Consider the following 27,159-nt stretch of genomic DNA (forward strand, 5'->3'; position numbering starts at 1 on the left):
CCACGACATGAGATTAGACAAAGAAGAGTAGCTAGCTTGATAGAAAGGCTCTTTCTGTTCAAAAGTGAGTTATCTGGCCAACTACAGAAAAGGTCAAGAATTAATTTAACATCCCAGAGAGATTGATATCTAGGTTTAGGAGGTCTTCTGAGTCTTATACTTTTAAGGATTCTACAAATAATAGGATTTTTACCTACCGTTCTATTGTTGATTAAGGAATGACCAGCAGAAATAGCTGATCTATAGCAATTGAAAGATCTGTAACTAAGACCTCTATCAAATTGTTCTCCAAGGAAATTGATTATATCAACGACAGGTGCTTCCTCAGGATCCAAGTCCCTTTCCAAGCACCAACGAAACCATACTTTCCAAATGTTGTTATACCGGTAGTGTGTTCCCGGGGCCCAAGATTCTCCGAGGAGAGTTGAAGCTGTTGACGAAAGTCTAGAGAGATCATTGGATCTCCTGACACTCTCCAGGCAAGAAGGTTCAATTTCCCTGTTTGAACAAGAGGGTGAATTAGACCGTCTATGTCTGTGATAAGGTTGTTGAGAGAAGGAATTAGGAAAGGAAGGTCGTAAGACATCTCCAGAGTAGTTGGGAACCAGGCTTGGGAAGGCCAAAAGGGAGTTATCAGGACAATGGAGGCATGTTGAAGTCTCACTTTCTGGAGGACTCTCTGGATCATGGCAAAGGGAGGGAAGGCATAAGCGTTGAGTCCCGCCCATGATTGAAGAAAAGCATTTACTGCTAGAGCACCGGGATCGGGCATCCAGCTGTAATAAGCATCTAGTTGAAAAGTCAGTCTGCTCGCAAAGAGATCTATTTGGAAGGGACCCCAGAAATAATTGAGGGATTTGAATATTAAGGTGTTGAGTTTCCAATCTGAACGATCCAAGAGGAATCTGGAATTCCAATCTGCAGAAAGGTTGGAATCTCCTGGAAGGTATTCTGCTCTTAAAGATATTTTGTGTTCTAGACAAAATATCCAAAGTTTTTTGGCTAAATTTGACAAGTCCTCTGACTTCGTTCCACCTAGGCGATTTATGTAAGCAACAGCAGAAATATTGTCCATTTTTAGAATTACTGATCTGCCTTGAAGAGAGTGTTTGAAGCTCATTAGACCAAATTCCACCAGTATTTTGATCTTGGAGACAGGCACCCCAGCCGTGAAGGCTCGCATCTGATTCCAAAATAAAGTCTGGTGTTGAACCAAAAATCGCTCTGCCGTTCCAATCATCCAAATTCTCCAACCACCAGGTTAGTTCTGAGATGGATTCTTGGTTCAGGGAAACACGGTCTCCGTACCAGAGACCTGATCTTAAAGCTTTTCCCTTTATCCTTTGAAGGGCTCGATAGTTTAGGGGGCCCGGAAAGATAGCTTGAATGGAGGATGAGAGAAGACCTAGGAGTCTGGCTAGTTCCCTTAAGGAAAGATTTTGATGTTTGAGGACATGTCTTATCTCCTTTTTGATTTTGGAAATCTTCTTCGGAGGAAGAAGGAGAAGGCAATTGGTGGTGTCTACAGTGAAACCTAGGAATTCCATGGACTTTGAAGGGGACAGTATTGACTTTTCTTTGTTTACAATAAAACCTAGGTTTTCTAAAAGATCCATAACAGTTTTGAGATCTTGAAGAATTTGAGTATGATCTTGAGACATAATAAGGATATCGTCTAGGTAAATAATCATACGAATACCCTTTTCTCTTAGAGATGAGGCGACTGTCCTCATTATTTTGGTGAAACACCAAGGGGCTGATGAGAGACCAAAAGGGAGAGCTTGGAATTGATAAAGACGGTTCTTCCAAATAAATTGTAGGAAGGGTTAATCTTTCTTGGCCATAGGGATGGTAAAATAGGCGTCTTTGAGATCTAGTTTGACCAACCAGTCTCCTTCCAACAAGAGATCTCTCAGAAGATGGATACCTTCCATCTTGAAATGTCTGTAAACAAGGAACTTGTTGAGTCCTCTGAGATTTATAACGGGTCTCCAACCCTTGTCCTTCTTTTTTACTAGAAAGAGTGTACTTATGAATCTCAGAAATTCCATAGGGACTTCTGTGATTGCGCCTTTCTGGAGCATTGAAGAGATTTCTTCTTCTATGATCTTCTCTTGATCGGGAGAGAGAGGCATTATTTTTGGAAAGGAAACCTGAATCGGTGTATCTATGAAGTCTATTGTAAAACCGGTAACGGTGTTCAGAACCCATGGATCTTGAGTGATAAGTTTCCAGTTCTCTAGAAAGAATTTTAGTCTGCCTCCGACTTTCGTGGCAGGGGAAAAAGAAGTCAAAGCACTTACTTTGTGGGTTGTTCTCGGTAGGTCCTCCTCTTGCTCTGGAACCTCTTGATCGAAAGCCTCTGCCTCTTGGAGGATAGAATTGAGATTGGTAGGAGGACTGGTAACTGCCTCTAGAGTCAAAGCCTCTTGATCTGCCATAGGGCCTTCGATTAAAACGGCCGAAAGATTGGCCCCTTCTTCCGGCCCTGCCAAAAAGGTTATTAGTGTTCTGGTTGAAGACTTTTTTCATATTCTGGTGAGCTCTGTCTAGGGCAGTAAAGGTTGATACATATCTACCTAGCGTTTTGATGAGGTCTTCCCCAAAAAGTAGTCCCTTAGGGTTAAGGGAGGGTTCTTTATCGGCTAAGTCGCTTAGTTTGGGGCTAATTTTAGTAAGGACGACTCTCCTTCTTTCTGAATTAAGGCCAGCATTGGCGTTTCCTAGAAGGACTAGTGCCCTCTGACTCCAACCACGTATGAGGTTAGTGTCCAAGGTGGAGCCATTAATGTGACTGTCTTCAGCTGCATCGATAATTTTAGAGAGGGGGCCAAGGATGTCTAAAACTCGGTCTTGGCAGATTTTGAGGGATCTCTCCATGCCCTTCCTAGGATCTCTGCCGAGTTTGAAGAGCTATTTTTATTAACTCTGGGTCGAGATTGGGTGTTTGGCAGACTTTGCCTTCAATAGAGGGTCTTGAGCATTCCATTCGTAAGAGGTTGCGAGTATTCCTCTCAAGAGGATTTCTGATCCATTTTGTGATGAATTGGCTAACGTGTTCCAAAGGAGTCCAATAATAACTCCTAGGATGTTTAATGTTGAGGGGGGAAAACATTTCTTGACCGAGAGGGTCTAGGATACTATCTTTTGAGGAGGAGGGTAGGTTATCCTCAATGGAATCAAAATCTTGATCATCCTCATCTAGATCAAGGATGTATTCGTCAGGAAAATCAGAGATGGTGTCGTTAATATCATCGTGAATAAAATTATTGAAATCATCGTTGCAGATGGAATCATCATTTTGAGCACTAGGATGAGTTGTGCCGCTGAGGACACCTTTAAGATTTGTGCCGCGATGGACACCTTGATAGGTTGTGCCGCTGGGGACACGCGAGGTACTAGGACCTGTAGTAGTGCTCTTAGGGGTAGGGTCAATATTTTTACTTTTTTTAGTTTTTTTACCCCTAGAAATAGAGAGGTCATCATTGGAATCCTCTTGGAATTCGTCTTCCTCTTCTGGGGAGAGGGACCTTTTGGATGCCATAACTTGGGAAAGAGTAGAGAACATGCATGATCGCATTTCTCTATGGATAAGAGATTTAAAAGCTTTGTTATCAAAATTAGGGAGAGAGACATTGTCTTGGTCTGAGTCAGAATCAGACATTGTGGAGAGGTAATAGTAAAAGTCAAATAATTCTCTCTTATTTCTCCCTTTTTTTTAATTTATTTTTTATTTTTTGGGTAAGTAAATAATTAAATAATGAATAATAAATAATATTTCCCCTTTTTTCTTTTTTTTTTGATTATGGGAATTATTTGTATGAAAGGGGGAACGAATTTTAGTTAAATTAAGCTATTTTAAGCTTAAATTGCTTAGGCAATGAAGAAGAGGCCGGTTCTTCGTGTAAAATTGCTGATCGCGTCGGAGAAATGACAGTTTCTCCGATCGCGATCAGCTGGTTGCTGGGAGACGCTCATTGTGAGCGTGTGACAAGAGGAAGGCTGTAGGCAAACATAGCGCGCTGCGCGCGTGTTGCCAAGGGCCTTTCCTCTTGTCCTCTCGTTTCTCTGAGCGAGCGGTGAAAGCGGTGAAAGGAATAAACGCGAGTCAGGTATTTTAAAAGTAAAGATTGACTAATAAAGCGCTGTCGGAGCTGTGCGCTGTGGCGGCTTGGACGCTGTGGGGGGCCATAAGCGCTGTTGCGCCTCGGTTAATGTGAAGCAGGGAAACAAATACAAACACGGAGAGAGAGCAAAGAAGTGATCGGGAAGGGGCCGACCTCCATAAATTGGAGGTCGGGGACTCGAGCACGGAAGGGAAGGGGAGTGGAGCCTTCCGAGGGGACAGCAGCTGGTAGTAGAAAAAGACCAGTACAATAAAAAATATATATTATCAATACAACAATATAGGACATCAGAATATGTAGTATAATACAATAGGAATATTGTAATAAGGATAAAACAACGATAGCAAGTAAGAATAGCAATGTCAATCAAAGAGTAGAGAAAAACATGACTTATCTGCTTGGAGCCGCATTTAAAAGAGGCTGATTGCCTGGTGCTTTCTAGAATTGTTTTGTTGTCACTGTTCCATTGGAACTTTTGCTTTATGACATATGCGGCTGTTTGGAGTTGCATTAAAAGTTATATGCATAATGGTAGCCTCCGGTCTTGTAATGAAATCTAGAACTGGAAGGTCACAATTTAGATGTCTACGTAAAACAGAACGAAAGTGAGGCATTATGAGCAAAAGTGACAGAAATATTTGAAGATAATAAAGTCAGTAGCCAATGACATTGTGCGTTTGGATGTCATATTTTGTCCACACTTTAAGTGTGATACCAGATCACGAGAAGGCCTGTCTCGCATGCAAGATTTCCAAAGTATTAAAATAAAGAAACAAGATGGAAACACAACACTTACTTATGGAAAGTTAAAACTAACATACCGGTTGTATATCGAAGCGTGAAAAACCACTTGAAGCAAGGACCTCCAACAGGGACAAAGGTCCGAAAACTAGAAGCCGGTCAAAGAGCCCCGACCTGGTCTGAGAAATAGAAAAAAGACCTATGTATCACAATTGGGACCGGGAGGGGGCAAAGCCATGAGAAACGGAAGAGGACAAAGGTCCTAGAGACTGGCGGGGTCAGAGGTCCCGGAACAAAGAGGGGACAAAGGATGTTGAAGAAATAGAATGGACAATGCCCATGCAAAGAGGAGACAAGGTTGTCCCGGAACAAGGAGCAGAATGTCTCAGTACAAAGATAGAGAGCATGGACAGAAAGTCCGCAATGGGGACAAAGGTCCCAGGTGAGACTCTGGACAGTATGTCCACAATGGGGACAAAGGTCCCAGGTGAGAGTCCGGACAGTAAGTCCACAACGGGGACAAAGGTCCCAGGTGAGACTCTGGACAGTATGTCCACAATGGGGACATAGGTCCCAGGTGAGAGTCTACACAGAAAGTCTGCAATGGGGATAAAGGTCCCAGGTCAGTGTTTGGACAGTATGTACACAACGGAGGCTAAGTCGGAAAGCCTGAATTTGGGACAAAGGTTCCAGGATCAACACCGAGGATGGACAGTGGTCCGGATTGCGTCTAAGCTAGTCACATCTAGAACTATGTATCCATCAAGAAAAAAAAAAACAATGAATCTCTTTACATCGCTGGTTATACTGCTCTTAGTAATCTTCAGGAGTACCTATGTTGGGAATCTTCAAAGTTTATCTAAGAATGTGGTATCTATAAAGCATGAAGGCGTTTGTTGAACTGTCTATCTTCAACTCAGAGCGTAAAGTGTTGATGGATGAAAACAGATTTGAGGGAGTTGACTGTCTCTTCCTGTTTCGTTGGTCAAAGACAGATTGGAGGGAGTGCACTATCTTTTTCCTGTTTTGTCAGTCTAAGGGGAGTAGGTGGTGGTGATGCCTATTAGTTGTTTTAAGTGTTGTGTCTCACCTCACACTTCACTTTTACACTCTTTGCCCCAAAATGCTCTTTTGCCTTCATGAACTAAAATTAGTTCACGTCGTCTTAGGCCTCCTTTCTGTTATTATTATTGTTGCTGTCTCCCCTGCATCAAGCTTTATTTTTATGTTTGTTTCATTTCTTTTCTGTAAAGGAGGAAGATGTGTTGTATATTGATTCTTCTTGTAATATGGCTGACAGTAGTCTTTAGCCCTTTCTTAGTGTTCTTACCTCCTTAGTCTCCCAGAATACCTGTGAGTGTTCTAACTTTTCCAGGGTGTGGGTGTTCTAACTTGTACCAGGGTGAAGGTTTTGTCCTCAGCTGTGTCCTATAATAAATCTACATGTAATCAACTAGAAGTATCCTGTCATCTATCACTATCCTATTTACAACATATATCTTTCGTCCAGAAATACGTACAAGAGTAAAATCAGACCTCCTGCATTTCCTGGTGCCTATTTGGCTATGAACTTGTGTACCACTGGAAATGTGTGACTGTCACAGATTTTCAGAAGTGCTCCTGGAGTTGCTTGTGAATTCAGAGAAAGTCAGAAATTTGGTGCTAATTCAGGAGTTACCAATATGGGTTAAATTTCAGTACATCTAGATAGCCTTTTTGGCAATGAGCCCCACAGTATATTCTGTCATTTAGTATGATAGCGCTGGAACTTATGAAGTTATTAGTTGCTTTTTCTGTGGAATTTAGTAGGTTTTTAGTGCATCGCTTTTGTTATCAAATGCAATTTTACTCTTATTTTAAACAATGAACACTTAAAAACAATTGAGCTGGAATACAATATTTGTATTGTATTCAATGTAGGTAAACGTGGGTTTATCACAAAGCAAAGGAGGCGCAAGAGATTTATCAACATTAAAAATAAATCAGTTCACTAAGTCTAGGAAGTACTCCACTGATTTTGCACTTGCAGTAGAAACATATCTATTTATTGTTCATTTAGCTTGACAGCCAGCGTTCGCTCCGTAAGAACCACAGTCCATATAATTACATATAGCACTCTCGTAATTATCCATCAAGCCTCTTTTTGGAAGAGTATGTCATGCAGTGAAAAAGTTGGAGGTTTGCCATGCAGCTTTTGATCTGCTAACTTTGAATTTTATTTAGCAAAGAGTGATCAAAATTTCAAAAACTAAGCTGGATGAGTCCTAAATCTGAAAATAGACGTGGGGCATGCTGCAGGCTCCAAGTAACTTCCGAAGAATAAAAGGATTCGAAGACTCACTGCCTATTCATTTCTCTTTAACTGTATTGGCTAGAGGAGGAATCTGAGTGATAAGCAAGGACTTGAACTGGATATGTGCTATACAAAGCCCTGCCCTGCTGTTTGATATCAAACAATTGAAGAATAATAAAGAGATATATTTTTATCACGAGCTCAAAATCTATGCAGTACTTCTTGGACTTAATGAACTGTTTTCATGTTGATTAATTGTTTGCCTCTCCCTTGCTTTGTAAATACTTTGAGTAGCTGGTTCTTCTGCAGCTGACTAATGGAGGTGGGCAGCACCTTCATGTGTAAAATAGAACTAGTTGGTTGGTGCAGATGAACTTACATTATTTATCAAAATGTGGTTTTGTGTAGGTGCGGGGAGAATGTTATGTTCTTCCTGTGGATTTGGAAACATTTTGACCACTTTGCATTACTCTTTAACACGTAGTTCTGGCCAAATTCCGCCAATCGCCATATGGTGGAATTTATTCTCCAGCGAGGCTTCAGAATATGTAAGTTTGGGTCCCCTAGCTTGATTTTCTTACACGGACAGTCACCGGTGTTCGTGAGCGATTAGAGGGCAGCTGTTTGAGTGGATTTACTGCTGCTTGAGTAGATTTTTTACTTGAGTGGCAGCAGTGCTCGCTCTACAGGTGCTCAATTGCAACACAAGCTGCATATTTTCCACCTGTTTCCACCTGTTGGTGGAATTCCATGGAGTTTTTCCACCCATAGTTTCTTTTCTATATGTTTTTTGTATGTCTATCAAAACATAAGTAAAATAAATACATGCAAATCCGTAATTTTCTTTTTATGCAATCCATACTCTACTATGGGTGTGAATAATGTTTAAAACAAACTGCAGTCGCCCTCTTTGAGTTCTACACATTTTTGTCCTACCCAAAAGTATGCTTTTGTAGGACTTCTAGTGCAAGCACATGATTATTTCAGCCTGTTCCTTCTGAAATTGAGGCACTAAATTGTAGTAAAACACGCCAGGCAGCAGTTTTGGCCTTCTCTTTCACACAACCTATGTAAATTAAAATTTACTGTGCTCTTGACTTTGACATTGTAGAAGGGTGTGACATTTTGAATAAGCTGTGTATGGATCAAGTGGTTAGGGCAGATCGCTCAGGTTAATAACAATGCTGTTCAGTAGGAATTTTAATGGTTGGGTAATGTACCGCAGAGAAATATTTTGAAATAGATGCACTTTTCAGTTTTTTTCCATATCAAGTGCAAGCATATTTTTGTATACCAAGTGCAAGTATATTTTAAGATCATCTCTGTTAAAGGAGCATCATTTGCAGAGTTCTGTGTTTACCCCTGCACTGTCTTTTTAACAGTTCAGGATATGTGTATTACTTCACCAAAAAGTTGGGCTTAGCCACAACAGTGGTGCCACGTAAACATTTGTCTTGGCTGGTTCCTAATGTTTTATTGTGTACAAAAAAAACCCCAAACTTTTTATAAAGGACATGTAGCTGTGGGGAAGAATAAGCTATTAGCTTTCAACTGTTTAATTTGGTGCTCAACAAGTTTATTAAGTAAAATTGTGCTTTTATAAAAAGTAAATACTATTTTTTTTCTTATTTAGTTAAAATTCGACAAGGAAGGTACTCTGACCTCATTTGGTAAGTAGTTTTATGTGTAAATTATTGACATGCACTTCTTTTTTTGCGGGGAAAATCATGTTAGTGCCCTTGAATAATTAAGTTGAGCTTTTTCTAGAATCCGGAATACGAAGGAAACGCTTCTGTGTACCGCTTCAGTTTTTTTTTTATAGCTGCTTTAAGTTGGAGAAGCCTGCAGATGGAAACCAGTTTGAACAAACAAAACTGTCAGTGTTGTGGGATTCTTTTTACAACCAGAAATACATTTCTTTGAGAGTGACAGCTGGCAGCCAGCCCTGTGCTCAGTTTCCAGACTGTGGGGTCAAGGGGTGGTGGGCGAACTGATATTTGCACCCTATTAGCAATTGGTAACAGAGATTACAAGTGGATCTGCAGCCACCTGCTATTACCTCCTGTTTTAAGCAAGGTCATCAGCACATCACCCACTCTTCCATGGCCCATAGAATGGTCAGTCCACTGAGGGGTGTGTCGGCTGGCCCCAAATAGTATGCTAACATGCCATTATATGCCAACACACTGACACACTGCCACCATTTACTGTTACACCAATAAATTAACCATAACCACCATGTGCCCTTTTATACACTTATTAACATAATTAAGAATTCTGCTAAACACATCTCATTTTAAAGCAGCAGCAGAGATTGGTTCTTAGATTGACATGATGCAAAGGCTCATGGAGATGACGGAGTAATGAATCTCATGGCTGTTCAATTTTCATGGTGAAGACACTGTTACTTTGTTAATCAACCTTAACTCTATTTCAACTTCAGTAAAACCTTGATCAAGACACCATAGTATCCCACATTCGGGGAACACTTCTCCGACCTGATTGCCCATTGCGCACTCCGAGACGCTAACAACCTAATCCTTGGTGACCTTAACCTTCGCTGGAACCAAGCGAACAACACCCTTATTCAAACTCTAAACAATCTTCTCTGTGACTATAATCTATCCCAACACTGTTCAGAGGAAACTCACAATAAAGGAGCAACATTGGATGCCATCATCGCTCATCAAGACGCAATTACGATCAACTACATTCTACCAGTGGACTGGTCGGATCACCACATGATCTTATTCCACTTCAACCAAAGAGTGCTATCCCTGCCACCCGCACAAGACCCACCCAAATGGTCTAGAAATCTCACCCAGATTCCCCTTGGCATCATGGAAGAAAGTCACTCCTCCCTAGCGGCAATGACCACCTCTCCACAACCGATCTCACCTCGCTCTATAACTCGAACATGGTGGTCTTGCTCGATCATCTAGCACCCCTGAAATAAAAAGAAAGCCGAGCTATTCCGTCCAGATCATGGTTTCACTCGGACATCAGCAAGGAAAGGAGACAATTAAGAGCCACAGAAAGACGCTGGAGGAACAATCCTACTACTATCCACCATGATCAACTCCGAACAATCCGGAAGAAGTACAACAGTCCAATCAAGAACAAAAATTCTAAATGTTTCCACTCCGCACTGAATAGCCCAAAATAGAGACCCAAGGAGCTCTTTAACATCATCAGACAACAAACCTCCATACCCGCTATGTCCCAAGTGCAGGCATCCAAAGAACTTCGCACCAACTTCGCCAATGACAAGATCTCCAAGATCGAGCACCCACTGGACATCAATAGCGCCCCCCCTTTCCAATAGCAGCCTGTCTGGGGCATTTGGTAGCTCTCCCTTACCCCACACTAAACCCTGGTCACTCTTCCATCCCATTCTAGAAGATGAGATAGTCAAACTGATCTCCACCTCCAAGCCTTCATTTCACATCCATGACCCTCTTCCTGCGCAACTGACCAAAAAGCTGGTGCAAGATTATAAACAGCTCCCTAAAAAGCGGAATCGTTCCAGACTGCCTCAAAGTGGGACAAGTCACCCCACTGCTGAAAAAACCTGGCCTGGATTTGAACAATTTGAATAACTTCAGACACGTCTCTAACCTTCCTCTTCTATCCAAAATCCTAGAAAGATGTGTACTCCAATAATTAACTCAACACTTGGACAGTATCAACCTCCTTGACTTCCATCAGTCCGGATTTAGGAAAGGCTGCAGCACAGAAATCGTGATCCTCAACATCATCGATGATATCCACAAATCACTTGACTCAGACCAATGCTTTCTCCTCATTCTCCTAGAGCTATCAGCAGCATTCGACATGGTAGATCACAAACTTCTCATCAAGGCTTACCAAGAAAGGACCAGACTTGATGAGGTGGTCCTCAAATGGTTCTCCTCATTCCTACACAATCGCTCCCAGAGAGTCAAAATCAAAAGCTTTAACTCCGACCTTCACCCAGTCAATAGGGAAGTTCCTCAAGGATCAGTGCTCTCCCCTAAACTCTTCAACATTTACATGGAAACCCTCACCACCCTACTCAAAAAAGCTAACATTCCCTTCCACATATATGATGATGATACTCCGATTTACTTGGAAATCTCCTCTGTTAAAGACATTCAAAGACTCAACGGCATACTAAGGGAAGTGCAACTATAGCTGCAAAACAACCACTTAAAACTGAATCCTGACAAAACCAAATTACTCCTCATATCGAACAAAGAAGAGATCCCCCAAATGGTCGATTTCGTTAAAAGCAATTGATGCGCTTTAATGGGAACCTCACCCTGGCTGACTGTTAAATCACGAGACATCACGCTAGACCCGAAACTGGACATGGCCAAACACATTAAAAACTTGGCTAAGAGCACCTTCCTCAACCTGAAGCTACTGAACAAAATAACACCTTTCATTCCGCCCAAAGATCTCAAACAAGCCACCCAATCATTGGTGCTGTCAAGATTAGACTATGGAAATGCAGTCCTCTCGGGAATTGCTAAATCACATCTTGCTCCTCTGAAAACAACTCTCAACGCGGCTGCCAGAATGTCACCGGAATCAAGAAATTTGATCAAATCTCACCAGCACTCGGAGAACTCAAGTGACTCCCAGTAGAAATGCGGGCGAACTTCAGAACAGGCTGCCTCACACACACAGCCCTACACACCAGCAAATCTGAATATGTTGTTTGTTTTTGTACTTGTATAGCGCACAGCTACCCGCAGTGGGTTTCCCGGCGCTTGTACGAATACCGCAAGGGAACCCTTCCTGGCTTTCCCTGTGAAGTGTCCACTCCTGGGCACCCCCATGGTGCAGAACAGGCATCCCTCGCGTTGTGGGGGCCTTTGTGGAGACTAAGCAAGCTATTGCCCAGAGTTGCAGCGTGGGACCCATGATCAGAATAGGCACTGAGGCGAGAATATCCGGTCAGGGGAATTAATGAGCCCGAGACCCGCCGGGGCAGGAATCAAACCCTGGTCCCTGGCCAGAGCTCTGCATCGAGGTCTGCCTGCTCTAACCATTGAGCCACACTTCTCTCAATATCTGGCTGCCAAACTCAAAAAAAGCAGGTCAGACCAGGAACCTCAGACGCTCTAACACCCTGCCACTCATCCCGCTGAAATCACAAAAACAAAAAATTGCAGCGAGGTCCTTCGCCGGAAATGCGCCCAAAATCTGAAACTCTATTCCCCCTCACCTCTATTCTCTCCTTCGCTAAATTCAAAAGTCAGCTCAAAATCCTGTTCCACGAACGGTCCCTAGTGAACCGATAGGAGCAGTTAGAGTGCTGAAGTAGACACCTCACTCTTCTCCAACGCTGTGTCAGCAAGACCCCGAACTAGAACTCTTCATCATTGACATTTATTAATATTTTTATTTCGGATTTCCTGCTTTATTGTATTATGTTTTGTTCTGCTCTGTAACCAATGTAATGCGCTCCGATACTCTCCGGTCAGGTCAGCGCTATATAAAACTTCTCAAATAAATAAAAAACAAGTAAATAATACGGAAATCCTCTCCTCTGCTACTCCTATTGTACGAGATAGAGTTAGTGGTATAATTAGTAGTAGTCAGATAAAGTTGTAAAATGAATAGGACAAGAAGGATCTGCAGGATGCACTTAAGACCCCTGTTCGTGAGCATTAAAAGTGTGGACACTGCACAGGTTGTGAATTCATAACGCACTCTAAAATATTTGTTTTAAGGTCATTGCAAGAGCCAGGACACCCCATACGAACTGCAGGTTCATCAGATGTAATTTATAATACATAATGTAATTACAATGTTATGCAGGAAAATCTACAGAAGAGTTAAGAAAATGAAGATCACAGCACAGTTCCAAAATAAGATGTTGTACAGTCAGTGTTCCTCTGATTATGAAACTACATAGTACGTTGACTCACTCTGAGAATGACTGAGATGATTAGTGTTTAATGAAACTAAAATATGAATTGTCGGTGATAATAATGTTAAAATGCCCACCATAAAAGAAAACCAATGGATATGCAAAGTCACATCAGTACCGTCAAACTTTGGTGACTTTTTAAAATATGAGGCTGTGGCACAATTGTGAACTCTGACCCAAAGTCAATTTCCACATTTATAGTAGTAATTGGTAATTTCTTTTTTTCACGAATGATGCACCAGCCCTAGTAATTTAACTTGGACCCAGACCACATGGCTGGTCTCAAGAATATATGGATAGAAGCATTAAAGTTGATCATTTTCCAGTTCCACTGTAGTTCTACCAATGACTCTTAGCACAAGTGTGTGCTTAAATCTACTAAATATAGTATTTTCTCAATTTAAATAATAGTCCACAAATGTCTATGAATTTCGGTTTGTTTTTTTTGAAAAAATGACGTGTACACTGCCGTCTTAAAACACAGGTGTCAAGTTCATTTAAATTCTGAAATAATACAAGCATTTACAATGCAATAGGTCTCGCAGCATTACAGTTTGAGTTATTGGCATTGTGTATGACAATGCGTTGCATAACATTTTTAGCAAACTTTGAATTGGTGAGCAGTGAGAGTGTGTGCAAGAGTATGCTGTTGCTCACAGCTGTTAATATTCACACAGCTCTGAAGATGCACCTCACGCACGGGGCTGACGCAGTTATTATTCACACAGCTCTGATGATGCACCTCAGGCACGGGTTCACAACTGTTATTATTCACACAGGTCTGATTATGCACCTCACGCACCGGGCTGACGCAGTTATTATTCACACAGCTCTGATGATGCACCTCAGGCAAGGGTTCACAGCTGTTATTATTCACACAGCTCTGATGATGCACCTCACGCACGGGCTCCCAGCTGTTATTATTCACACAGCTCTGATGATGCACCTCACGTACTGGGCTCCCACAGTTATTATTCACACAGCTCTGATGATGTACCTCAGGCACAGGCTCACAGCTGTTATTATTCACACAGCTCTGTTGATGCACCTGAGCACGGGGCTGATGCAGGTATTATTCACACAGCTCTGATGATGCACCTCAGCACGGGGCTGCCGGCAGTTATTATTCACACAACCCTGATGATGCACCTCAGGCACGGGGCTCACGGCTGTTATTATTCACACAGCTCTTATGATGCACCTCAGGCACGGGGCTGGTTTTTGCTCTGTTTAAAGGAAGGGAGAATGTGACAGCCGGTTTTGAAGCCACCCCTGACGAAGGGCCCATGGAGGCCCGAAATGCATTGGGTTTTTAATAAACGGCTTTTTATGAATTCTGCACCAATACGTATTCTTGAGTGAAGAGGCACGGATGGCCCTTTTGGAATATGAGAAAACACAGTAAATAAGCAGTTCCTTGCCGGTGGATATACCTAGAGAGAAAAAAACAAGATGAAATTTGAGAAAGATAATGTAAAGATGCTCACTAAGGACTAAAAAGTTTTCAAGAGGGAAAAAAAATGACTTCTGCAACCTGCAGCAGTCACAGTGCCGTGGTTAAGGGCACAATGTTGTGCCCTAGTGTTGGGATGAAGTTATTATTCACACAGCTCTGATGATGCACCTCAGCACGGGGCTCACAGCTGTTATTATTCACACAGCTCTGATGATGCACCTCAGGCACGGGGCTGACACAGTTATTATTCTCACAGCTCTGATGATGCACCTCAGGCACGGGGCTCACAGCTATTATTATTCACACAGCTCTGATGATGCACCTCACGCACGGGCTCCCAGCTGTTATTATTCACACAGCTCTGATGATGCACCTCACGTACTGGGCTCCCACAGTTATTATTCACACAGCTCTGATGATGTACCTCAGGCACAGGCTCACAGCTGTTATTATTCACACAGCTCTGATGATGCGCCTCAGGCACGGGCTCACAGCTGTTATTATTCACACAGCTCTGATGATGCACCTCAGGCACGGGCTCACAGCTGTTATTATTCACACTGCTCTGATGATGCACCTCACCCACGGGGCTGACGCAGTTATTATTCACACAGCTCTGATGATGCACCTCAGGCACGGGCTCACAGCTGTTATTATTCACACAGCTCTGATGATGCACCTCAGGCACGGGCTCACAGCTGTTATTCACACAGCTCTGATTATGCACCTCACGCACAGGGCTGACCGTTATTATTCACACAGCTCTGATGATGCACCTCAGGCATGGGTTCACAGCTGTAATTATTCACACAGCTCTGATGATGCACCTCAGGCAAGGGCTCACAGTTGTCAAATTTGAAGGTAAATTAACTACTGTGTAGAATTCGGAGGTCTCAATCGAGAAATTGTCCCCACCGTAAAAGCTATCAAGACATGGAATTTCATAATGCAGTTGTTAAAACAAGCATTTGAAAATCTGCATTTAATTAAGCGCTAAATAGGTCAACTCGGATCTCATCTCGTCAAATAGATAAGAACATATTTGTGTGAATGTGACACGCCTGGCCAGTGATAAACTCTTATAACAACTTACACCCCCAGGAGTACATGGCAGCGCATTTTTCGATGGTATTAAAGCACCAGCTCATGTTATTAGTTCTTTCATTTCGGGAACATGGAGACAAGACATCTTATTCCCTTCTGGAAGCAGCAGTCGCAAAATCCAACTTGCCGACTTTGTGGATATAATCAAGAGTCACTAGCCCACATCTTCTGTTTCTCCAGTACCCTTGGCACAAAAAGGAAATTCTCCTAAAACGAATCCTCAGAAAACTGGAAATAGGCTCATGCAGGGAATGTAAATGTAAATGTAAATGTATAGGCATTTATATAGCGCGCTACTTACCCGTAGGGTCCCAAGGCGCTTCGACCGCTGCGAAACCCTTCCTGGCTTCCCTGAGAGATGGTCCCTTAATGGGTATCTCCAGGGTGAGACCAGGCATCCCCGGCGGTCTGGTGGGGCCGTTAGTGAAGATGAGGCAAGCTAATGCCCAGAGTTGCCGAGTGTGATCGCTGATCAGAGTGGGCACCGAGGCGAGAGAATTATCGAGTCCGCTGACCCTGGTCCAGAAACCTGCCGCGCCGGGAATCGAACCCTGGTCCCGGGCCGTCCTCTGCTCTCGGGTCTGCCGCCTCTAATCAGTGAGCCACACTACTTCACCTGCTTGGTTAACTGGCACGTCTGTACCCCTAGCTTGCAGGGGATAACGTTTTTAATGCCGCTATTTAAAGAAATTACAACAATCGCCGGCACATGCTTCGGCGGCTCCTATTTCTCTGAGCTTGCGATGGAAAATGTCCAAAGTGTGCTGAGCCGGAGCAGGGGACGGGGGCATGTTGAAGAGAGCGGCGGGCTGAGGCAGAGCAGGACAGGGGCTGGCCCGGGCTATCTCCTGCTCCTTCAGAGAGCTGAGCTGTCGAGGATCACGAGCACACAGGGAGCTCTCGGAGGAGCCGAGAGTGGAACCAGCAGCGCACTCGCCTCCAAAACTTTTATTTTCAGCACACATCTCACCATTGACATTTCGTTGGAATGACTGCAAACCCATGTCCCCATCTTTAATTAGAAGGAACAGATACTTTGAACCTTTGTGCAAAGCCCCTTGTGATTAACAACTCAACGCAAACTACAAGCTAGTGGTGCGCGCGCACCACAGAGGAGCGGAGGGAGGGAGCACGGCAGCGAGGCTAACGTGGAGTGAAGGCCGCCGCCGCACTGTGATTGGCCACCGCCCCCCCGGAAGAAGAAGGGACGTCCTTCCGTGGCCCGGGGCTCCCGTTGAGTGTGGAGAGCCCGGGGCTGCCAGCCGAAAGGAGACACAGCTTTGCGGGGCTCCCATGTACTGGAGGGAGCCCCGGCAAAGGAACCAGCAAGCATTGTTGGACAGCGGAGGGGGCACGAGGCACATTGTCGGTGCCTGCCCCCACCGCGAGAGCCACAGACGTCCTGCCGCCGTTAGAGGAGCCCCCCCCTTGCAGCCAGAGAGTGTTTAAAGGCGGGGGGGGAGAAACAGGTGCTCGCATAGTCTCCCGGGGGACCACTAACTAATCGGAGAGGTGCGACGGAGGCGGCGAGGCTCTTTAGGTGGGAGGGCACGATCACGCCCGTGCTGAGAGAGACAGGAGATGTTGAACGCGCGCGCGACCTGATCGGATTACGGCAGGCGGCACGTGCACATCTCTTGTCGCTCCCTGTACCTCCTTGTAAGCTAAAAAGATTGCAATAGAGTCTTGCAGCGACGATCGCTTCGCGATCAGTTCGCAGGTGCGAGACCTAACAAGTGTATTATTCATCTCTTAGCATAGATGATTGAAAAGGTTTCACTGCACAATAAGAAACATGAATAAAACTGCACCAGCTATGCTAAACGTTTTATTGACTTGGTTGTTTTCTTGGACAACAGAGTGATGCAATCTAGAGATAGCTTGGCACGTTTCTTTGGCAACTACGGTCATCCATTTTCAAGGTATGTTTTAGGTTAGGGAATTTTTCCTATTTTCATTCTCTTAGTGGGATTGTGTCCCATTCATACTTATTCTTAGCCCTCATGTTCCCAACCAATAAACAATGTTGTGTGTAGAATTATTTTGTTGCTAACACACTGTGAACATTGAATTTGATACCACCCGTTCTTCTTTCAGCTTGTAATTTTTTAGGTTTTTACAGCTCGTTTTCTGTTCCTATACCTTTTTGATATTTCTCAACTATTTCTCTTCTCCTCTGTTAATGCATCTAAATAGTTAAGAAATTATAATTTGCAAGCTTTAGAATTATTTTATTATATTCACTTCATCATACTTATACAATTGAAATATTTTAACTAGCCAATTCACTAAGATTGATTTAACATATATGTTCAAATACACCCGATACAGAGCACGTTGTTATATAATTTGTTGACAATCATGCAATACACTCTCAGCTCTATCCCGGAGAGGGCTATTAGGATCAGTTCTGGAGCCAACACATTTATTTACCTCTTATTGTACCTTTAAATGTGTAGATTTTGTTGGAAACTATAACTGTAATTAACACTTTGTAATTGACTACTTTCTCTCCTCACATGAAGCTGTGGTTTCCTCTGTGCAGTGGCGGTGCGTCCATTGGGGGCGTTGGGGCGTTGCCTCACTAATGCCAAGGCCACATTTACAATTTAATCGTTCTACTTCTGACAACGCTAATTGCCGCAATCAGGACTCCTGATTGGAATTAGCATCAGAAGTAGAACACGCCACGGACGCTGAAGGGGGTGGGGCTTTGGCAGCACTGTCAGGGTTGAGTGACAGCGCGCAATAGTGCGCATGTTCGATTTGGGGCTGATCATTTTTAAGATCAGCCCAAACATGCGCACTGGCCTTTCCCTTAAGAGACCGAGGGTTGCTTCATGCACAGCCCCCAGTCTCCTACCGGGCAGGAAGTATCCCTGCCCTCAGCCAACCCAGGGTTTGCCAGCCACTCATGCAAGACGTTGAGAATGCGCCATTCCAACGCACCCCGGCCCAGGAGCACACAGAAGAGACGATGCGGACCTGCCCGGTCAGGTAAGTTTAATTGTTTTTTTAAAACTTTATTTTTACCCCCATCCCCGCACGACCCCCCTGCGAGTATTGCGAGCTGTGAGGACGGTACGGTTAAAAATTATTATTAATCCCGTTCCCCACGCTCACTCTCTCCCCCTGAGTTCCACGTTTGTTACTGGCGGCCGCCACTGGTCGTGTGAGGCAGAGAAGTGTAAATATGTTGGCCAAGTCAACTCTGTGAATTCATTAGAAGGAAATCGTATGCAGTGTCCCCATGATTTGTCAAGTTGTGGCAGTGCACTATTTAACATGTTTTATGTCCTCTCCGGAGATTTGTGTGTCTTATGGAAGAGTAAAAGCTCCAGCCACACTGTCAGCGTTGGGGTTTGGGGAATATCGGAGTGGGGTGCCAGCGAGCGTTGAGGAAGTGCCAAGGACTGGGAAGGCGGGACAAGGATAGTAATATTTCTTCGTTTATATATTGAATGCAGGCGTGCAATTAAAAGCGTTTCTGTTGGCCTGCGCTTGCTTACAGGGAATTATACAAGGACCGTAATTTTTGAAAGAGCACCTTCTGCCGCAGAAGCAGGCGTTGCTCTGCGGACTCATGGGTGTGCAGTTTGAAAGAAGCGTCCAGTCATGGCAGCCCCCTGGGTTGGAACTGCCTTTTGAAAAACAAATAATTGCAGTGCGCCGATTTCAGGCCTGTTATCAATAGTTTGCTGCTTATATCTGCTCCGCGCAGGCTGATTGATACAGACTATGCACCATGTGCTCCATAATACGCTGTCAGGAAATGCTGACAGACGCAATGAAGGAGCAATAAATGTGGGGGCAGCAGTAATGTAAAGGTCCGGCCTGCATGTAATAACTCTCACTTATTTGTCGATGTGCTGTGTGCAGTCCTAATACTTTCCGTGTGAGAATTCAAGCTGTGGCGTTCCTGGTGTGTTTTGAGCAGTGCACTTAAGAGGTCTGCTGTGTGGTGTATTGTGTCTGTACAGATACAATGTATCTTGCGATGTACAGTCTCTTGTGCTGACAAGAGATTCCTTTGTGTATTTGTGTGCATTGATGAAACAATTTATGCCGCCGTGCGCGGTGCACAGTCAAAATATCGATTCCCTAATATCGACCTACAGTAATATTGAGTTGTAAATATTGAAGGTCAAGAATATCGAGGTCAAGAATATCGTTGGACAGAACATCGACCCTAAGGTAAGTACCGTATTTTCCGGCGTATAAGACGACTTTTTAACCCCTTAAAATTTTCTGGAAAGTCGGGGGTCGTCTTATACGCCGGGTACAAAATTTTATGGTATGTTTTCATGCGCTTTTTCATAGCGAGGACTTCACTCGAAGGTGTCAGACCGCTTCACAATAGGAAATAACAAGAAACAACACACCTTATGTCAAAAAATACAGCCACCGGCACTACCAACGTCCACACCCAGCCCCCGCGCCATGAATTGTGCAAGTATCGAAAGCGAGCGGTTTTTTTTCATAGCGAGGACTTCACTCGAAGGTGTCAGACCGCTTCACAATAGGAAATACCGTATGTAACAAGAAACAACACACCTTATGTTAAAAAATACAGCCACCGGCCCTGGCAACGTCCACACCCAGGCCCCGCGCCATGAAGTATCGAAAGCGAGCGTTTTTTTCATAGCAAGGACTTCACTCGAAGGTGTCAAACCGCTTCACAAGCGAGCAAATGGCGCCATGAGTCTTACCTCGACTGCCGCTGCCGCTGTACACGCGCCTCCAACCGCTTGCACATCCCCAGGCAGACGAGGCAGCAGGACGAGGCAGCAGGACGTCCGAAATACGGTATATGGTAACGGGCAGCCAGCGCCGAAGATGGCAGCGCCCGGTGTGTTGACACGTTTGGCACGTTTTGGCACGCGCCCCTCTCTCCTTGACATGGGCGTGGGCATAGAAAGGGGACTGTAGAATGTTCCCGAATGTTACCGAAGGCAGTAGAGCACTTGCCGTGATTGGCTGGTTGTTGCGAAGAGGAAAGGCAGTCTGGTGAGCAGATACCGTATTTGCCGTACCGTACGTGTGGTGTTGAAGACAGTCTCTGCACCTGTTCATACTGTACAGCACCAGTACATCCAGTGCAAATGGCTGACAGTCAAGAACCCGGCAAGGCTCCAGCAGCACATCCAGTGCAAATGGCAGACAGTCAAGAACCCGGCAAGGCTCCAGCAGCGCATCCAGTGCAAATGGCTGGCAGTCAAGAACCCAGCAAGGCTCCAGGAGTGGCAAGAAGAAGGAAATATGAAGCCAGTTACAAACTTAAAGTTGTGGATTTTGCCACGGAACATAATAACTGTGCTGCTGCAAGACAATATGGAGTGACAGAAAAGATGGTTCGGGCCTGGAGAGCAAATGAGAAAGCATTACGGAGTATGCCAAGGGGCAAGTGTGCATTAAGAAGAGGCACCCCACATTGGCCAGAACTCGAAAAGCATGTAGCAGACATGGTGGCCGAGCATCGGCATAGCGGTTATGTCGTGACCCGAAATAAAATCCGATTGGTTGCACTTCAGTGGGCCAAATCTAATCCAGATCTCAGCCACAGATTTAAGGCCACTGTATCCTGGTGTACCAGATTCTTGGGAAGGCATAATCTGGTATTGCGGCAAAAGACAAAAATTGCCCAGAAATTACCTGCGGATCTTGATGCCAAAATGCATAGCTTCCATCGCTACGTTATTAGGCTGCGCAATGAACATGGCTATGCGCTAAGTAGCATCGGAAATATGGATGAAACTCCAATGAATTTCGATATGATTGCCAACAAAACTGTCCATCAAAAAAGGCGAAAAGACAATTTTAAAAAAAACAACAGGACATGAGAAGTCCAGTTTCACAGTGGTACTAGCATGCACAGCTGATGGCGCAAAGCTGAGACCAATGGTTATTTTCAAAAGAAAAACAATGCCGAAACTCAAGTTCCCTGTTGGTTGTTTTGTGCATGTGAATGAGAAAGGATGGATGGATGAAGAAGGGGTAAAGCTATGGCTTGATAATGTATGGAGCAGGCGACCAGGTGGACTTCTACAAAGACGTAGTCTACTGGTGTGGGATATGTTCAGGGCTCATTTAACTCCAAGCACCAAGCAAAGGCTGGCAAGAATAAAAACAGATGCAGCAGTTATACCTGGAGGATTGACATCGTTGGTGCAGCCACTGGATGTGTGCCTAAACAAGCCATTTAAAGATCGCATCCGAGAACAGTGGAATGAGTGGATGGTTAGCGGTGAAAAAACATTCACAAAAGGAGGAAACATGCGTGCTCCACAGTTGGATGTTTTGTGCACCTTTGTTATAAAGGCCTGGAACGACATTGATGCAAAAACTGTAATAAAGTCTTTCAAGAAGTGTGGCATATCAAATTCATTAGATGGTATGGAGGACGACTATCTGTGGGAAGGTGAAGAGGATGCCGAAGAAGAGACCACATCATCTGATACGGAATTGGTACCAGATCCATACGATGACTGCCTTACAGATGTACCACAAGATCTCATTGACTTACTTATGAGATCAGATGACGAAGAGGAGGATTTTGAAGGCTTTTAAAGGGAACGTTGTAAATCCTGTAGAAATCCCTTGGATTTATGGAAAGTTATGGAAAGTTTAATCCACTTGCACTGTTTCATGCACTAATTTATGTTTACCGTACCGTACCGGTATATTCTGAAGTGACAGTTTTTCATATGGTTCTAAATAAAAATATTGCGAGTAAAGCAAGATTGTTTATACAACCAATTTGTTTGAGTTCAGTCTTTGAGTTTGTAAAATAAACGCTTAGGTAACACTGTCCACTGATAAAGCCTTACTGCTCACCCACAGGGAGGAGGACTAGACTAATACGGTAAGTTCAAAATACCGGTACATTCTCGGAATGGCTATGCAGGACTGCGTTGGACTGCGCTGGAAGTGGGGGTAGTCTTATACGGCGAGTATAGCACAAAACCTAAATTTTTTCAGGCAAAGTAGGGGGTCGTCTTATACGCCGGGTCGTCTTATACGCCGGAAAATACGGTAATATCGATTTTTTAATTTTTTTTATATCGATGTAAGTAATATCGAAGTTAGTAATATCGATATAAATTATATCGATGTCACTAATTTCGATGTTACTAATATCGATATTTGTTTGCTGTTATGTATTCTATTATGTATTTTATATGTATGTGTTATATGTTTTTAAGTATTTTATTTGTTTTAAATTATATGTGTACTATTTATTATATATTAAAACATGTTATTTGTAATTTAATTGTATGTTTTATTACTGGAGCGGGTTGTGGGTTTATAGGGGAATAGGGTGGGAAGTAATTTATTATATTAAATTAATTATAAATTTTTAGTAATTGTAAATTAATTTTAATTAATTTTTGCGTTTAAGTTCTGTAGCGGGTTGTGGGTTTATAGGGGAATTGGGTGGGAAGTAATTTAATTGTAATTAAGTAATTATTTATTTTTGATTGGTATTGATTATTTTATTTCTAAATAATTATTAATTGGTTAATTATTTTAATTGGGAATTAATTTTATTAATTGGAAATTAAGGTTTGTAATTGGTAATTACATTTTTAATTGGCAATTCATTTTTTTTAATTGGTAATTATTTTTTTGAAATTGGTAAATAATTTTTATTGTTAATTTTTATTAATTGGAAATGTATTTTATTAATTGTTAAATAATTTTTTTATAACATTTAAATTCAAAAATAAATTTACTGTTTACCATTTTTTAATTGTTAATCAATTTGTAATTAATGTGTTTTGTTTAGAAAAATATTTGTGTTCAATATTATTTGGTTATTTATATTTGTTAATTTATTAATTAATTATTTGATTGTAATTATGTTTTTAGTAATTATCAACGGGGATTTGCAAATGATGTAGTTATTTATAAATAAAAATTGCAAATATTTTATATAGAACAATTATTTATAAGTATATTATATTTAACTTCTACACTATCTAATGGTTTCCCTACTGTTGCACTCTCTGGAGTGGGAATAGTCATTTTTACCCCTACGCTATCCAACGCTTTCCCTACTGTTGCATTCTCTGGAGTGGGAATAGTAATTTTTACCTCTACGCTATCCAACGCTTTCCCTACTGTTGCACTCTCTGGAGTTGGAATAGTAATTTTTACCCCTACGCTATCCAACGCTTTCCCTACTGTTGCACTATTTGGAGTTGGAATACTAATTTTTACCCCTGTATTTGTAATTTATAATATTTTTTATTAATTTATAAATTATTAAAATAATTACAACTTATTGTAAAGTACATATATATTATATATTTTCTGTATATGTTTAATGTATTATTATTATATATGTATTTAATAATTTTAAACATTAGATATTTTTAACTATGTTGATTTTATTTATTAGTGTTATTTACTTTATGTTACATTTATATTTTTACAGAAAAAAACCTATATTTTTAACATCTATATTTTATTTTCGATATTTTTGTACTTACCATGTTGTAGATAGGATGTCGATATTCTTGCCTTCAATGTTTTTGCATCAATATTCCTGTAGGTCGATATTTTGTAGGTCGATATTTTGTCAGTGATCCGCCGTGCGCTGCTTCTGTGCATGTGAATTCTCAACTTCTCATGGGGAATGATGTGTGCTTTGTAGATATAAGATTCCATTTTGTGAGTTTGTGCAATACTAGCAACCGTTTTTGTGAAGTGGACGGTGTGCTGTTCAAGTTACAGCTTGCCTATAGAGCGATGTTCAAGGAGAGCCGCCCAGTAATCAACATAGCACACAACACGGACAGAACAGTCTTTAAGTGTTGGTGTATGCAGCGTAGGTCATATGATCTATGAAAGAATTTCCTAGTATTGTCTTTCTGCAGTAGTGTTATCATGTTTTGTCTAATGTCACACGGGTGTTTGCAGAAATCTGAGATTGACAGTTTTTTAACACAAATCCTATGATAAAGACCAATTTGAAAAGACTTATCAACTGAGCATGTAATTCTGTGGGAGGAGTTGGACGTGTGTTAGGTTTTCTGCATAATTCCCAACGTTGAGCGTAGTAGGTGGTTCGATGCTTTGGTGAACGACATGCTCAAAAGCTTAACCAGAATTGTCATACACGCACACCAGCACGACCAGTAGCAGCACCACCGCCAAAAATGTACTGCTCCATATTTACACATTTGTTGTTACTCAGAAAAAAGACAAAACCTCGATCTGAGAAAACCATAAGAGTTTCATAGTAATCCACAGATAGTAGTACACAGCAAAGTTAGAATTCATTCAAATCTAATTCCAAAATGTATGTAATCCAGAACGTTGTTCTTTTTCATTGAAGCAAAAGACAGCCAATGCGTTTCATTCACTGCACGTGAACTTCATCAGAGCTGCAAGAAAATATATAAAATCGCATATAAATATAGAAAGAGTATATTATACATATTACAGAAACACATAATGAATTTGCAGACATCTAACACGTCAAATGACTATGTGACGACCATACAAGGACAGAAAAGGTTACCACAAAGAAAAGAAAATTCACAAAGATATCCCCATCCATTAAAAAGATACATATAGTGAATTAAAAATCAGTTGGATATCTCCTTCCTGATTCCTCAAATTTGTTTGACAATGCACTGTTTGTCCACTCGGAACCCCCCTAAACGGGCTTTGCTCGCTACAGTGCACTACAACAATAATGTTTCGCCTCACCACTTTCAAATGTCACCAGCCGCCACTGCTCCATTCAATCAGGGATGCCTTACGTTCTCTTAGACATTACTTCATTTGTGGGCTTTTCATTTTTTCCATTATATTTCCTGTGTATCAACATTAAACTCAAAGACAGTATATATTTGGGCTGGATCTTACTTGTTGATTTTTAACCTGGACATATTTTGCTTGCTTAATTTAATATCATTATGGTAATTCTTTTTTATTGACAATGCATTGCTTGTAAAAAATGCTTCCTCATTAATTGAATGTACCTGGTGAGTTTCAATGTAATAAATAGTGTTCCCAATAAATTCTCCTAAATGCTAGATTATTTTACCTTTCCACTGAAGTCATTCCATCACCTTTCTTCTGGCACTGAATGCTTTTCTTCAAATTTCTTCCATGAAGCTCCTTTCTGACCTTAAACCCAACCCTCCTTCTCTGCTCATTTAATATGTTTTCTTTAAATCTTGTGTTTGAGCAAAGTCTCCAAACAGACGCTTGTATGTTTTTGGAATTTGCACTTTCTTTGAAAAGTAGGCTATATACCAGCATGTATTTTGTTCTGTCTAAATTTCTCCTGGCTACAAAGCACATGTCTCTAATTCTATTTTGTATATTTTTTACTTGCTAGAGCGAAAGAAAACTGAGCTTTACCAGGAATTAGGACTACAAGCCCGTGATTTACGATTTCAGCATTTAATGAGCATTAACTCTAGAAACAACAGGATTATCATGAGGCTAGAGGTAATCATTTACCCTGGGATAGCTGCAGCTTTACAAATCATGTGTGGGATTGTAGTCTAACTTTGTCGTCTATTTTTACATATTTGTTCCCTGTGTTACTTAAACAGAACAGTTATCATTTCAAGTGTGTATCTACCCTGTATGGTTTATGTTTGTATGTTTTGGTATTTCCAAAGCATGACATTAACTGGCTAACAAAAGAGCACTGTATATGGGGCAAACATCAGTGGAGATATTTGGAGAGGAGGGGACAGAGATGAGGTACAGCTATTGGAAGTGGTGAGAAGTCAGTCCATCTGAGGTAGTGTTCCCTGAATTGGTGAATTTCCAGGCTCTTCCTGAATCGTCAGAGGGTTCGTGCTGTTCTGATGTTGCAGACAGTGTTGTTCCAGACCTGGGCGCATAGGGCAAGATGACTTGCTTTCTTGTTTTTTCCTTCCTGAAGTGTTTGATCTCTAAACTGGTGATTCAGAGCTCCTCCTCTGGTGTGGACATCCTAATAATGTTAGTTTGTTAGCTAGCAAAACCAGGATCTTAGTGTAGAGGGTCTTGTAAGTGAAGCAACTGATCCTGGAGATAATCCAGGCTTGCAGAGGGTGCCGGTGTAGATCATTTTGTGTGCAGGTGATGTGTTTGAATTTCTTTGGCCCAGATGGACCGTTCTCCTGGGTGAACGATTCCACTCAAGGGGGAAAGGGTGATCTATGGGATGCCATTGAGCAGGCCGTTGCCTCCGTTTAGGTGGAAGAGGACTTGGACTTCATCCGTCATTGTGAAGTCTTCTCATGGGAGAAACAATTTCACTTTTCTTTAAGACAGTGCATTGGAATCGGGCTATGTGGTAGTGTTCGAAGTGTATTCTTTGCATGAGAGGTTTGAATCAAGGCTCAATTGAGAGAGTTGACCTGTTCTCCCAGTTGGGGTATGAGACCCTTTAGGTTTATAGTCAGAGCGCCATGAACAAATCATAGAATGTTTGTCATTCTTACAAAACAGGAGGACTCCAGTCTTCGTAGGGTTTAGCAGATAAGGTAAGTTGTTGAGATCCATT

General features: G+C 42.3%; 1 protein-coding gene across 1 annotated transcript in view; it reads left to right on the top strand.

Annotated features, from left to right (window-relative positions):
- The window catches only part of MRS2 (magnesium transporter MRS2), a 193,213-nt gene that overhangs the window by 23,703 nt on the left and 142,351 nt on the right, over window positions 1–27,159 (top strand). Inside the window, exons 3-4 of the mRNA XM_086965152.1 lie at window positions 8,795–8,831; window positions 25,996–26,108. Coding sequence (XP_086821278.1) covers window positions 8,795–8,831; window positions 25,996–26,108 — 150 coding nt within the window. The remainder of the gene's footprint in view (window positions 1–8,794; window positions 8,832–25,995; window positions 26,109–27,159) is intronic.

This window comes from Lissotriton vulgaris, chromosome 4_1, assembly GCF_964263255.1.
Source record: "Lissotriton vulgaris chromosome 4_1, aLisVul1.2, whole genome shotgun sequence".
Taxonomy (NCBI): domain Eukaryota; kingdom Metazoa; phylum Chordata; class Amphibia; order Caudata; family Salamandridae; genus Lissotriton; species Lissotriton vulgaris.